The following is a 15,082-nucleotide window of genomic DNA, read 5'->3' on the forward strand; positions in this document are numbered from 1 at the left end:
AACATCATTGCCGCTGTGCCTTTTCATCAAAAAATTGTTCATTCATTTTCGTAATTTGAAGCAAAGATCGTAATTTTTCTTTTTGAATGCTTAAGTATTCCAATAGGCTACCAATCCAACGTGGGATTTTTTCAAAATAATGCTTAATAACAAAGTTGAAATTCGATCTTCAACTGTTAACATCTTCTAGAAATTTTCGAAAAAAAATGTTTCTATATTTTTCTGGTACTCCACAAGGGAGCCTCTATCACCCCTTAAAAGGAATGACGCCAATTTTGAATCACCCTGATACTTAAAATAACGCATGCTGTTATCTGAGTATTTTGCTATGCAACAGAATATGCAATGATGATTAGATCGATTTATTCTAAATTTCTGTAACAAAATTAGTTGTTTTTTACAAACTTCTTGTTGGGACTTTCGCCTGAAAAATTTTTGTCTATTATGTTTATTTTATTTTTAAAAAAGACAGCATTTCCTCACGTCTTTTATTACAGATTGTGTTACAGACTTAAAAATGTCCTAACACCCTGTATAAGTAACCGAAAATGAGCACAAAGCATCGAAAAAACAATATTAAGACCAATTTTACGAGGAAACTATTTGCATAATTTTCTTCTTAAATGTGCGCACACAATACTGAATTCAAAATTATGTAATTCGGCTACGCCTCGTACGATCTCAATCCATCAATCACTCCTTGTCCAATCATCCCAGGACAACGACCAGCCATTGCCCCGGAAGTACCGCTACGCCATCTAATGTCCCAGCTATGAAGTAGTCCCGGCGTTCCCACTCCCGTTTTGGTACCGGCCTCCAGTATTGTCGTCCGCGCCAAACTTTCGCTGATTTTTTACTTTTATTAGATTCGGCCATCCTGCAAAAATTAATGCCCTTATTTATTATATATATATTTAACAACTAGCCCCCCAGATCCTGTCGGTTCGTGATTTCGCCGACAGCATCTGATCCGCCACTGTTGCCATCATTGCCAGGAGTAGTATATACTACTATATCTCAATAAAAAAATCGACTGCCGCCACGGCCATGCCTTTCGCCGTCATGATTAAGTAACAGTCACTACCAATTACTTTTGCCACGCGGCAGGGGCCATTATACTTGTTAGTGAGTTCCCGACTCACACTCTTATCGTTCGAACAAGTAGTCGGGTTACGCCACAATACCAAATCTCCCACTTTATAACTAGTTAATGTTGTCCTGCGCCTACGGTCCTATCGTGCTTCCATTGCTCTACTTGCCTTTGTCAGGTTTTCAGTCGTCTTTTGTCGCCAGTGAAGTAACGCCGCCTTCATAACGTCGAGAGGATTGTCTTCCTCTTGTTCTATATCAGCATCGTGGAGCTACCTCCACGCCAATTGTGTCATGAACATGAGCTGAGCATGTGAGTATCCTCAGCTCTTGTGCACAGTCGCATTTATGCCCCTTACAATCTCAGGAAGCTTTTCATCCCTCGCCTCGGACTCCGCGCTTGTCTAACACTTTATTCAATTTTTCTGTCGCCTTTGCCAATGTGAATTACCTATAAACATTCGTATGTAGCGTCGTAAGTATTCGTATGTAGCTCTATCGAATGACAAAGGTCACGCAATTACGGCAAAACACTTAATAAATTTCCGAAAAGAACTTGCCAATCCCAAAAATTGTCGCACTTTATGTACATCTGTAGGTGGTGAAAATCTCGAAACTCCTGATTTTGTCTCTCGCCTGGTTTCACACCGTTCCTCTCAAATCGCCTCGTCCCAACCAGATACGACATGCAGAGATGAACACCATCGTGGACCACTAACTGGAGCGCTGCACAAGCACTAACCTCCTGCTGGGTTTCACTGTGACATTCTGCATGAACGTTATCTTTAGTCTGAGGATCCTGCATATAAGAAGCCCACTCGTACTCTGACTAGCCATGAATTTTGCACAGTTGGTCCATCGTCGCCAGCCATCGATATACGATATAATCATTGCTGTCCGGATCGAAGGGCTCGATAATTTGCGCACCTGCCTCATCCCTTGTGGGTCCACGACATGCAAGAGTACACGGCGACGCCCTAACGCTACTTTAACGACTGGGAACAAACTCGCCTAATGTCGCCGCTCTAGTGCGTTCCTCCAAAATCGCTCTTTTGACCGCCTTCGCTTTTTCCGCCGCCATTGAGCTCTGGGTGATTTCTGCCAAAAAAGAGTCTCAGGAGGTCTCCTCCTCTTCTGACTCACAATCCAGAATATTTTCTGTATCCTGAGCATCGGCCTTGCCGGCCGCCATACGGGATTGTTCGCGACACCAAAACGACACTTGCTTTGAATCACAATACACCACTGTTTCACTAAAAACGATCACCGGTCCTATGTCGCGAGTCTCCAATCCCACTTCTGAACCTGCTATGTTTAATTTATTGTCAGGTTTAATTCGTAAAAGTAATTAATACAAGATTTTTCAATTCGACCACGCCTCGCACAATCTGAATCCATCAATTACTGAGAATCCAATCATCTCTGGACAACGCCCAGCCATTGCCCCGGAAGTACCACCGCGCCATCTTAAGTTCCAGCTATGAAGTAGCCCTGATGTAGCCGGTCTAGTACCGTCCTCCAGTATTAACGGTCGCGCCGGGGTTCCGCTGATGTTCAACGATGTTTCCTATTTACAGAGTAGTCTTGTACTCAACTAGTCAGTTAGTTATGATCTTATAATTTCAATCAACTATTAGATTTTCGCTTTTATTTAATGCTGCTGTAATTGTCAAATGTTACAATAAATAATCCTATAAATTTATTTTTGCCATTTTCAGTCTCAGTCCTTTCATAAATATGTTTTTAGGCATCGCGGTCGGTTGGGGAGCCACATCTGAACATGGTCAAGTAGCTATGAAGCTCAGAGAAGTGACCGTCCCTATAATGTCCAATCGCGATTGTAAAAAAACTGGATACAATAACAGGATTACGGATAACATGTTGTGCGCCGGATTCCCAGATGGGAAAAAAGATTCTTGTCAGGTACAAAAATTATGAATTTTTGTTATGTGTTGACAATGTATTAAGTCACTAATGAAATTATAGCATAAATAAATTGCAGGGTGATAGTGGAGGTCCCTTACATATTATTAATGGAAGTTTTCATGCAATTGTTGGTAAGTACATATAGCAAAATAGTTCAGAACATAAATAGCATTTTGGTTAATTGTATGTATAGATAAAACTGATGTCTGTGTCTGAGCCTCAAGGTTTTTCACAAAATTAATGGCGAAAACCGCATGTCAATAAGTCTAACAGTTTTAGAGGTACAGAGTCTTTTCTAGAAATCTGATCTTTTGGAGAGGCTCTTTAACTCTTCGTGTTGTTCTTTCAACTCTCTTCGCGAACAGTTTCAAATGACTTTTTCACAAAGTATGCCGTAAGCATTTATATTCTTAGTTATCATGAAAAAAGAGCTAATTTAAATGGGGCAATTTGTATAATTTGCATATTGAACTGATGCTTGAAATAATCTTTCCAAAAATATAGCACATTCTATCTTTTACTGATGCATTCCATGGAATACTGATTCAACGTTTTTTCACGATTAGATCACCACCGTCAATTTAGCAATAAAATACAGTTTCAGAAAAAATATGTACTGTTATTGCAGCAGGATTTTCTATAAATATGTATTACAAATTCTTCTATTTTGCTTTCTTTTGACAGAAATATGTCTTGTTTTTTCCTGTTAAAATAAAACACGCTCGTGTCCTGGTCGATGCAGTACTAATGACTTGATAATGACTAACATATGACATGCGTCAGACTATTTGTTCAACTTGAACAGAATATTACATTTACGTCAAATTAATGAGCACCTTATTTAAATTGTTATTGTAAATAATAGTGAAATTTGCTATGTTATCACATCACGGTGAGCTTGGACTTGCCCATCAGCACCTTAGGTTCAACATTATCACGCACCTATTGACGTAGATTAATTTAATATTTGTTTACGTTTTCTGTATATTAATCAGATAAAGATTCGGTAGAGATACTATAGCCCTACAACCTATGATATTATTTGGTCTCACAGCCATTTAGACTGGATTATATCATATTGTAACGGAAATGGCCTAGGGTACTCACGTTTGGAATGGGGGATCGAAATTCATGGTATTTCAGTAAATTGAGCCCCATTTGGGCCCCATTTACTGTCAAATATGACACTGACAAGCGGAAAGTTTCGCACCTGTTCTGGAGATTTCTAAAACTATCTGGAATACCTGGAGAAAACTATATAAGCGACGACGAGAACCAGACGGGGAGAGTGAAGTGACAGCCGCGCCTGAGTGCAGAAGAGGTTAAACTCCGGGAGTCGGAAGAGCGAGTTTTCCGCCTGTTACTGTTATCGTTTGTGAAGTTGACGGTAATTTTGAAGTTAGTTTGTTCCTGTTCCGTAGTTAAAGTTGTACCGAGTGGAATAAAAGTTGGAAGCAGAAGAAATAGTTTAATACTCGGCCATCCACGGTACAGTATTATAGATTTACAACCTATAATATTATTGAGTCTAAAGTGAAGAACAATTAATTTGATTAAACTTACAACTTACTTAAAGTTGTTCTTTTTAGTTTTACATAGCTACGTAATTATTGATCCTCCGAGCCTAAAAGTGAACTTGGCTATTGGAAATTAGTTCTTTCAAAGTTTTAGTATTGTACAAGTGAGTACAAGTAAATATTGAAGTTTCCACTGCAAAAATAAAAGATGCCTACCAAGAAACTATGGAAGCATTAACAAGAATACTGGAGATGCAGAATGGAATGCAGGATACTGAAGAAGCACAAAGTTAAAACAGTTTTTAAACCAACTCAAACAATCCAACAGACTTTGAGATCGGCCAAGGACAAACGGGATCCTTTATCAGGACCAGGAGTCTACAGAGTTCTATGCAGTTGTGGCAGAGCATATATCGGCACCACAAAACGTAGTGTAAACACCAGTATCACGGAGCATAAAAGAAGTTGCAGATTAGGACAAACCGAAAAATCAGCAGTAGCGGAGCACGCACTTCTAGACGGCCACCAGATACGTTCCGACGAAGTAGACATTTTGCACCAATCTCAACGGTCTTACCCGAGACTAACCAGAGAAGCCATTGAGATCTTTAAACATGACAACAATGTTAATAGGAAAGAAGAGGTGACGGCCCTTAATCTAGATTGGAAAGGCGTTTTGCGGCAAACAGCGTGTGCGCCAAAACATTTGAATCATTATGCGGGGCCGCATAAATGCGACAGGGGATCCAGTTGTTGAACCACCATTGGCACTTGCTCATCATCTCTCGACCGATGAACAACACTCCCAAACTGCGTGTCTTTTTTTTTATTTGGAACAAAAGTGAGTCATCCTCACGTCCCAACCTCAGTGTTGAAGCTTCGCTGCTTCGTGTTTGCGAACCCACCGGAACCACGTGGTTCCATTAAAAAGAAATTCGAGCATGTGCCTCTTTCAGGGGCACGTGCAGGTACCCAAGGGCTCCCGAAAGCCCCTGCTCAGTCACCAGTGCAGTTCCAGGATAAGTTCGGGAGTTCATCGTTGGCGTTGCCTGCTTGAAATTCCGGCACTTCCTCCTTCGTTCAACTTCATCTAAAATGGGCGATTCATCTAGCGACGAAAGCCGCGATCGCTCATACGAACACACGCACTTCGAATAGTGTTAGTGCTAGTACCGTGACTAAACAGGGTAAGACCAAATCCCAATCCGCAAAATTTCCTACCAGAGACCCGGACCTAAAGACACTCAGAGCTGAAATTAAAGCCATGCGGCTTCGCAATTCCAAACAAGACGACCGCATCAAAACCCATGCCGCCCAAATACAAGAGCTAACCCGGCTACTCACTTTGGAGTACCAAAAAAACACTTCGGTACAAACTGTCCAGCCCCCTCAGACTACCCCAGTCCAGACAGTGTCTGAAAAAATGGAAGTTGAGGAATTCCCGGCCCTGCCGGCCAAGACTGCGCTTAACTTTCCGAATACTTCAAACGCGGCTCTACACCACTACATGGTTCAGCATGCGGACGCCCCCGAACAAACCCCAAAACAAACCCCCCAAACTTCTGCCACCCCAACTCTGAAAGACTCTTCGGCCCCCAGCTCCCAATCGCCAAGTTCAGAACCACCAGCCCGAAAAACGTGCGGAATCTTCTCGCACAAAAAAAGTCTCTCTCGGCATCCAAATCCACCCCCTAACCACCGACGATCACCGGGCAATCACAAAACTCTTCGCGCGTGAAAAGGTGGAATTTCACACGCACACCTTGCCCATCCCACCATCCCACCAAAGGAACTCCCAACCAAACAACACCAGGCACTTTCCACCGTGCAAAAAGTGCCAAAAATTTGGCCATGCCATGTCCAATTGTGCGGCAAAACCCGCCTGTCACAAGTGCGCTGAGGGCCACTTCTATCTGGAATGCAAAAAGCCTCGAGACATCCCGGCTAAATGCGTCAATTGCAAATGGGGGCACCGCCATCATAATTAAAAGTTCCCTGGCCCACTCTCAAACGACACCAACCGCGAACACCGTCATTAAGCACACCTCCATTATCCTGAATATGGAAAACTCCCAAATACGAATAATCTGCGCTTACAAGCCCCCCGAGTTCACACTTCTCAGAGGACTACGACAGCATTCTCGACAACAGCCTGCCAACTCTTCTCGCAGGTAACTTAAATTCAAAACACGTCTCTTGGGGTTGCCGCAAAAACAACGCCGAGGGACATAAACTGCTCAAATACGCACAAGACTTAAACTTCGAAATTTTTGCGCCCACTGAACCCACACACTTTGACCACAGGACCCCGACATACTGGATATCGAACTTGCCAAAGGCATCTCCCACACGATTACCTTAACCAACTCCGACTCTCTCAACGCAGGCCACAATCCCATCATCATCCACATAAACGAGCAATACGCCTGCAACCCCCTTGCCCCAACCCCCCACATTGACTGGGACGCCTTATCATACTACCTTGGAGAGGCTCAAATTTTGGACCACTTTCCGCAAAATGCTAACTACCTCAACATCCTCACTAAAACCCTAACAAAAACCATCACCGCCGGCCTCTCAAAAGCCACAACCCTAAAAACTAACAAAAACCAAAATCGTTTCAGCCTCCCACCCAAAATCAAAACACTAATCAAATCGCGTAATAAACTCAAACGTAGAGCTAAACAATTTGCAGACTCCGAACTAAATAAACAAGCTAACAGAATTTCCAAACAAATCAAAATCCAAATTAACTCCCTGAAAAACGAAAAGTGGTCCGAATTCTTGGAAAACATCCCAACGGGCGACACTGACGCCTGGAAAGTCTCCAGGGCCTTGAAAGGAACAACAAAAACTTACTTTCCCCCCATACATGGCGAGAGGGGACTGGTTTATACGGACGAGGAAAAAGCAGAAGCTTTTGCCGACTACCTAGAACGCCAGTTTTCGCCCAACATGTCACAGACGGACGACCCCCATTTTGAGGAGGAGGTTGAAAACATCCACCGAGAAATCAGGAACGAACTCCCCCAAACTCCCCGGCCATACCCCCAGTAACGCTCCCCGAACTCAAAGCCCAAATCAGCGCACTCAAAACCCGCAAAAATGCCGGCCCCGACCAAATTTCCAACAAAGCCCTCAAACTTCTCCCTGAAAACCTCCTTAATCAACTCCTTACTCTAATCAATGCCTCCATCACCCTCAGAACATTCCCAACCCTATGGAAAACCGCCTCTGTCATCCTAATCCCCAAACCCTCCAAAAACAAGACTTTCCCGCAAAATTGGAGGCCGATCAGCCTCTCCAAAATCACCGAAAAACTCCTAAGCCGCCTCTTTGACCTAATCTCCGAACTCCAACTAATTCCTCGAGAGCAGTTTGGTTTCATGCAAAAACATGTTTCCGTGCTGCAAGCTGCCAGGCTAATTCAAGATGCCACGATCGCTGCCCAGGACAAGGGCTCCACTGGACATTCAAAAAGCGTTCGACAAAGTATGGCACGAGGGGTTAATCTGGAAACTCCTCCACCTACACAAACTCCCCTTAACCTTCGTCCAGTATGTGGCAAGCTTTCTCCAAAAGGGAAAGTTTTTCATATCACTGAACGGCACCAAATCCTCTATTCGGTCCATCAAGGCCGGGGTCCTCCAAGGGGCCCGATCTCCCCATTCCTTTATAACCTTTTCACGGCCGACGCCCCCAAAAACCCGCCCACTAAAATAGCCCTATCCGCCGACGACACTGGCCTCTACTACTCTAACCGAAACCTCATTTACATCGTCTACATTCTCCAAAAACACCTCGACTCCTTCGAGGACTGGTCCGAAACCTGGAAAATCCAAATAAACCCAGACAAAACCCAAACCTTACTCATAACTGACAAACAAATTACTTACAAGATCCCCAGACTTACTCTAAACGGCTCCCCCCTCGAATACGTCAAAACCATTAAGTACCTTGGGACAACAATAGACCCCAAACTAAATTTCAACGCCCACATCGCCACTGCCCTCAAAAAAGCCCACCGAACCACAGCCTGTTTGTATCCCCTTCTAAACCAAAAAAGCACCCTCTCCCTTAAAAACAAAATTCTGATTTACAAACAGGTCATCAGATCTCAAATTTGTTACGCTGCCCCCATCCTTAGTCAAACCTCCAAATCTGCCATAAGAAAACTTCAAAGATTCTAAAACAAAATCCTCCGGCGAATGACGAGACCCCCTGGTATGTCTGCAACTCCCAGATACATGCAAACGTCGAAATGGAAACCGTTGAGGACTTCATTTCGAGGCTCCACGACAAGTTTAAAACCCGCGTACTATCACATCCAAACCCCTTAATCAAATACACCTTCTCCCAAAAAATCCCAAAGCACAATTACCTTACACCAACTAGCCTCATGGCAAACCCCCCTTGGTACCACCCACCGTAGCTGAACTGACCAACAAAATCCCCAACAACAAACGCATGACTTTCAAAAGCCCCCCAGCTCGCCTTCCAACAGCAATTCCTGGAGCCTTAAAAGCCTAAACAACAAGCCATTCAAGTTTCAAAAGCCTCAAAACCGCCCAAAAGAACCACAAACGCAACACACCTCAGCTGAAAAGCAAACCCCCCCAACACCCTCACCCAGGTATCATCAAGGTACCAGCACAAAAGACCTAAGGCCTTAAATGGCCAAGTCTATTAAACATCCACGCACAGTTGTTGAACCAGTCTTAGTCGGAAAGCACGGGAGATCACTCCGCCCACTGCCTCATCGTCTTTGACAATGTCTACCGCAGTTGTGGATGAAACGTCAGCAAGAAATTCCCATGGACCACGGCTTTGAAGCCCGGAAAACATTTTTAAATGAGATTTGACCGGCCGTGAAAGCCATCAGAGTTTGATAAAAAAATGTCATTAACAAGAATTTGGAGACAAGKTAGCAAAGGCAGAGTTGAATTTGAAAATATCCAAAATATAGGCAAACTGCTGAGTATGTACCTAACCACAGAAGATGGGCTTTCCACTTCCATTATTAAAAGCGGATCATTAGTACATCAGGTCAGATTATTTCCAGCAAGGGCAGAGACGTCACCACAATTGGAAGGCTTTTAACTGACATACAAGCAAAATCGGACAGTGAAGCTGCAAAAGAGATTCTACAAACTCCACATCAAGAAAAAGGATTTGATTTGAATACTACAGCAACTCCTGTAGAACCCGCTCGCAAAACTGATACTACATTAAAGAGACAAATGGTTAAACTAAAAGTGTTATCATCTTGCAATTAGAAATGCGGCGCAGCCAACCTCTCCAGAAATGGCGCTTGAAGGATATAAATATTGCCAAAATGATATCAGCACTCAATGGCGAAAATACAAGAATTCCATGAAACAATTCTAAGTAAAGAAACTCCAGAAGGTTTAGACTAAGAACACAGTGGGAAGAACCAAGATATGGAAGTTGAACTAAAAAGGATAATGTTAAAACTTCAGCAAATAATTGAGAAAACCAAGATATCTCATAGTCACACTCGTCTTCCACCAGTTACCATTCCCACATTTAATGGAGATTAGGAATAATAGACATCATTCGATTATATTTTTGTTAAATTACTACACGAACATCGTGACTTAAGCAAAGTAGAAAAATTAAAACACTTACGAAACAACATTACTGGGGAAGCAAGTAAAATCATAAAACACTAGCATATTACTGAACAAAACTATGATAGTGCATGGGAATTATTGAACCGAAGATACAACAACGAACGTCAATTAGCGGGTAATTATATAAATAGTATTTTGAATCGGATATTTAAATGCTAGAAGTTCTTGGATTTAAAAAGGCAAGAAAGACATGAATTTAATAGCAAAAATTAACTATGCAACATAGGCCTTACTCATACAAAGAGGCACAAAATGCAATCCGAATGCCATGAAGTGCATTAAGTGCGAAAAGCCTCATAACAACCTGTTGCATTTTTATGATCAAAGGCAAGAGCAGCAAAATAATTCAGCAGTAACAAACATCTCAGCTGATAACCCAACTGATGCGTTATTATTAAAAGCACTAATAAAAGTGCAAACCTGTGAAAATAAATGGGAGTTATGCAGAGCTCTGATTGATGTTGATCTCAAGCATTATTTGTAACAAAAGAAACTGCAGAATTATTAGGGTTACCACGTACAAAGGCATGTGTACAAATATCTGTAGTAGGAAGTAGTATTGCAGGTACATCTCACAGCAAAATTAATGCTGTAATTAACCAAGGAATCCAAGTAGCTTCACGCTACGTTGTGAACTATTAGTATTGAAGACATTGACATCATCTTTATCAACAGCACCAATAAATCAGAACATTAAAGAATTGAGTAACTGTGTGTTAGCTGATCCAACTTTTGACACACCTGGTCCAATAAACATAATAATTGGAGCAGATATATTTTTGATGGTAGCAAAAGAACAAATAACGAATGCAAAGAAAAAGGGCAGCGTTAATGTTGTGAAAAACCACCATGCCATATTAGTAGCGAACCAAACCACTAATGTTAGGACAAAATACCAAATCTATACGATCCTAAGCCTACTGAAATAACGAATAGATCAGTAATTAGAAATAAGATGAAAATAGAAAATGAAAACAGAAACCAAACCTGTGACGGTATCAATAAATTCTGGCAAGGGTTAATAACGAAATCCGATATCACACATGCGCAAGTTGTAGTCACAAAAGGTCAATAACAACACACCAGGACATCAACAACCAGGCAACGCGCTAAACGATTTCTACTCCCATATCAAAAAACATTCACCCTTCTTCCTTCTTGGTAGCACCTCAAAATCCCAATCGTATACTATGTTAAGCCCAGGCAGGAAAGGAATAACAAAAAACTAGGAAGTAGAATTCAACCAACAAAATTCTTGACAGCCGTGGGAAACCCACCACCAACAACTGCAACCTAAAAACCGATGCACGTCGGGCCAATTACATGGTTCGATTATAAACTGAAAGTAAAATTGGGGATAGAAAAACATCAATGGGTGAATAAGAAAAGAAAATGTCCCAGTACTGAGACCAAATACTGACAAACCTTGTCTGTAGCGGTCCTCGACCACAAACATATGCCAAATTAAAAACTAAATGCCCTTAAACAAATCGTAATAGGACAACAAAGCAAACAATGAAGGATGGTCAGAAATGCATGCAGCTGACACAATGAGCGCATAGTAACTGAAAATTACTAGTGTGCGCAATCAAGGTTTGAGTTAAGCCGACTAGACGCAATGAGGTACACCCCCATCTGTAAACAGATTAATTCCTCCTAATCCCAGTGCAGGCACATTGATGTACTTCCATCGGTAGAGCGCTATTTATCACTTGGTGGACTTTTAGCACTTCCAGAATACTGAATGGAGGAATTCGTACCAACCCCAAAATCCGCACTCAAGCTGATTAGACACATTGAGGCACGCCCCCATCTGTAAAGCGGTAATGAACATAAACCGAACTTAACCAACAAAAAAAAACAAAAAGAGCAGAAACAACCAAAACGAGAGGCACAGGGCGCGTTCAGCCAACTTAACAGTTGAGTCAAACCACAAACATGTTTTGGTTATGTTGATACCCAACATATTTAATTCGTCTGAACGGCTTTGYTTCAATTTTTGGTGAAGGACATCCATATGTCAATTTGAAGAAAGTTAGGCTATGTAAAAAGTAAATAAACCGAATAAAGTTATCATCATACTTTGATAATTGATTTTATGACGATGATTAACTATTTGAAGATGATATTAATTTCAATGCTGTTCAGATTGTTGTAGAAAATCTGGCAGCACCATCGATATATGTTTCCCATAGAAACAAGACGGTTTATAATGAAAATTTTCTGGTTCAAACAGTGGGGAAATCTTCATTGTGTGAGTTTAAAAGCAATTTTAGAATATCTCGGACAAATATGAGTGACGTATGTGCAGTGATAGCACCATACATACACAGTCCAAAGAACATTATCTCACTCTGTAATGCAACATAACAAGAAAACGGATATATTCTGTAATGCTGAATTGTGGTTATAATCATGAAGCAACCAACGATCAACCAACTTCCACCATRCAAATTTTCTGGTGCCGATGTTGACCAACGTTGATAGTAACCAATTTCTATTAGGCGTCGTTCAGCTGACTCAACAAGAAACCGTACTCAACAGTTGTGTCGGCTGAAGGAGCCCAATGTCTTTCTATCAACAAGAAGAAAAAAACCTACATACATTCGCAAAATCTAACCAAAAATTGCCACTCGCGACATCAGTATACATCCGAGTACATGACTTCAAATCTTGGACATGGCAAATGCGCCTTCCATTACCAGACTCATCCTCAATCTTTATTTCTCCTGCATGCATGCCACAATCGCGCAGAGAGCAAATGAACAGTTTAATCATATTGGGATCCTAAAGAAAGCAACAAACACCGTTGTTTCCTACAAACTAACAGGAACTATAAAAAAATATTCAACAAGAAAAAAACATTTAAATACAATAATTGCCATTGTTGTATTTAAGTAATAAAAATGTAAGTACTATAAAATTAATCTACATTTACTTTGTTTACTCAGGATATATTCATCAACACTACACTTTTGCATCAAAATAAACAGATAATTTTGCATTCGAGCTAGTTGTCTTGTAAAAACTGCATTTGTTTATTTTCATATTGAAACCAAAAAGCCATGTCGCCACAATATGAAAATAAACTCATGCAGTTTTTAGACAAAAAGCTTTCATGCAAAATTATCGGTAATTTTAAAGCACTTCTACAGATACCCTATAACACTTACAAAAATAAAAAACAGCATAAATTTATTTCTTAACCATCCACACCAGTCCTGCCTGATGGCGCTTGTGCACTGCCATGTTGTCGCTATACTTCGTTTTTAACCGCCTGGCCTTGCTCGAATAGCGACGCTTAACTTCAGAAAAAGTCGTTGAATGGTAATCCATTAAAAAATGGTAATCCATTAGCGTACAGTCTGCTGTGACACGCGCACATGCCCGTACGGATGGTACGCGCAGCGGAACATGGCATACTTGTCAGCCATGTTGCCGAACTGGCACCAAAGTAGAAAATCACAATGAAACCAATTCATTCAAGGTTCAAAAGGTAGCAGAATTGCGTCCATACAGGGATTAGTAGACGACATTGATCATACTCATACATATGATTGTGCACTTAATATAGCCGGGGCCCAGCTGAATGCAGCCAGCGGATTGAAATATCAAATGAATTGTGTATGCATGCAAGAAAAATTAAATAAAGTATTTTCAGCTTTTGTTTCTCTATGGATGTCAATAGATGCGTGTGAGTTCTTAATCGGTTTATTGGAATTATGATGAGAATCGGAAATGTAATGAAACTCTATCATCTGGGTATTACTAATTGCTATCTATTTTATATTAAATAGTTAAATATATTCAATGATTTGTTTACATTGAAAGGTGAAAAAAGTGGTAATGTTAAGAAAGTGATAATATAGTAAAAGCAACTACGCGAAAAATTGCGACTGGCACGCCGGCGCAAAGAGCCCAAACATCATGGCGACCGTTGTTTTGTTTTGGAAATTGGTGAATTTTAGACGGAAAACGGCATTAGGTTGGAAAATGTATAGGAAAAATGTTGTTTGTTACAAGATTTACTATAAGGTGAGCATTGTCTCTTAATCGGCAAAGCGGCAATCCGCGTACCAGACTGAAGGGTAAAGATTTCCGCATTTAAATATATCTGTTCATTATTTTAGAAAGCAGAAAACAATAAAAAACAAACAAGATCCATGACTATTAAAACTCCGATAATCCAAATCTTTACTGCGGGAACTAATTGTATAAATCACTAACGATGAAATTAGCATGAATTTCAGCAACAGCCACTGAACTAAAAACGTGCTGGAATTCACATCCACACACAAGATCACCACCACACACCCGTCTTTTTCTGAGATTATAATTTCGTTCAGTATCAAATCCATCAAAGTATCAAATCCATTATGCAATGAATACAAGGTAGGATCTTGCGTCGATTTGCGTGACGTCAGTGGAAATCACTGCCTGGTGTGCTTTTTTCTGTCTGCTAAATGTGATTAAATATAGTTTATTTAGTCTTTAGTCACATTTAATAATTTTTTTATAAATCCTTTTTATAATTACCATATGCTTTGCAGCAGGTTGAACAGACTTAAAAATTAAAAGTATCGAAAATGTATTTATTTAGCAGACTACCACAGTTGCCAGTTGTACAATAAAGTATAGTGTTAGCTGAAAATATATCCTTGCAGAAATAATACATTACGATTCACGAGACGGAAGTTCAAACAATGACCAAATGTTACTTTCCTGTTATTTACGACGAATATGCGGTTTGTGGTGCCGCGGATGATATGTAAGTTTTAATACAAATGAAATGACTGCACACCGCATTTTTTATATTTCTGAACCGACCCTTAAAAGTAGCAAACAATCTAGAGTACACTTTCCAACTACCAATCGCAAAATGCTCAGTTTTGTCTA

The 15,082-nt window shown here is 40.8% G+C and overlaps 1 protein-coding gene across 1 annotated transcript in view; it reads left to right on the forward strand.

The window, feature by feature from the left end:
- LOC109537707 (trypsin-1) overlaps nucleotides 1-15,082 on the forward strand; it is a 30,060-nt gene that overhangs the window by 12,321 nt on the left and 2,657 nt on the right. Inside the window, exons 4-5 of the mRNA XM_019904563.2 lie at nucleotides 2,837-3,012; nucleotides 3,092-3,146. Coding sequence (XP_019760122.1) covers nucleotides 2,837-3,012; nucleotides 3,092-3,146 — 231 coding nt within the window. The remainder of the gene's footprint in view (nucleotides 1-2,836; nucleotides 3,013-3,091; nucleotides 3,147-15,082) is intronic.

The sequence above is a fragment of the Dendroctonus ponderosae genome, unplaced genomic scaffold, assembly GCF_020466585.1.
Source record: "Dendroctonus ponderosae isolate FM_Combo_2020 unplaced genomic scaffold, Dpon_F_20191213v2 Dpon_F_20191213_9, whole genome shotgun sequence".
Taxonomy (NCBI): Eukaryota; Metazoa; Arthropoda; class Insecta; order Coleoptera; family Curculionidae; genus Dendroctonus; species Dendroctonus ponderosae.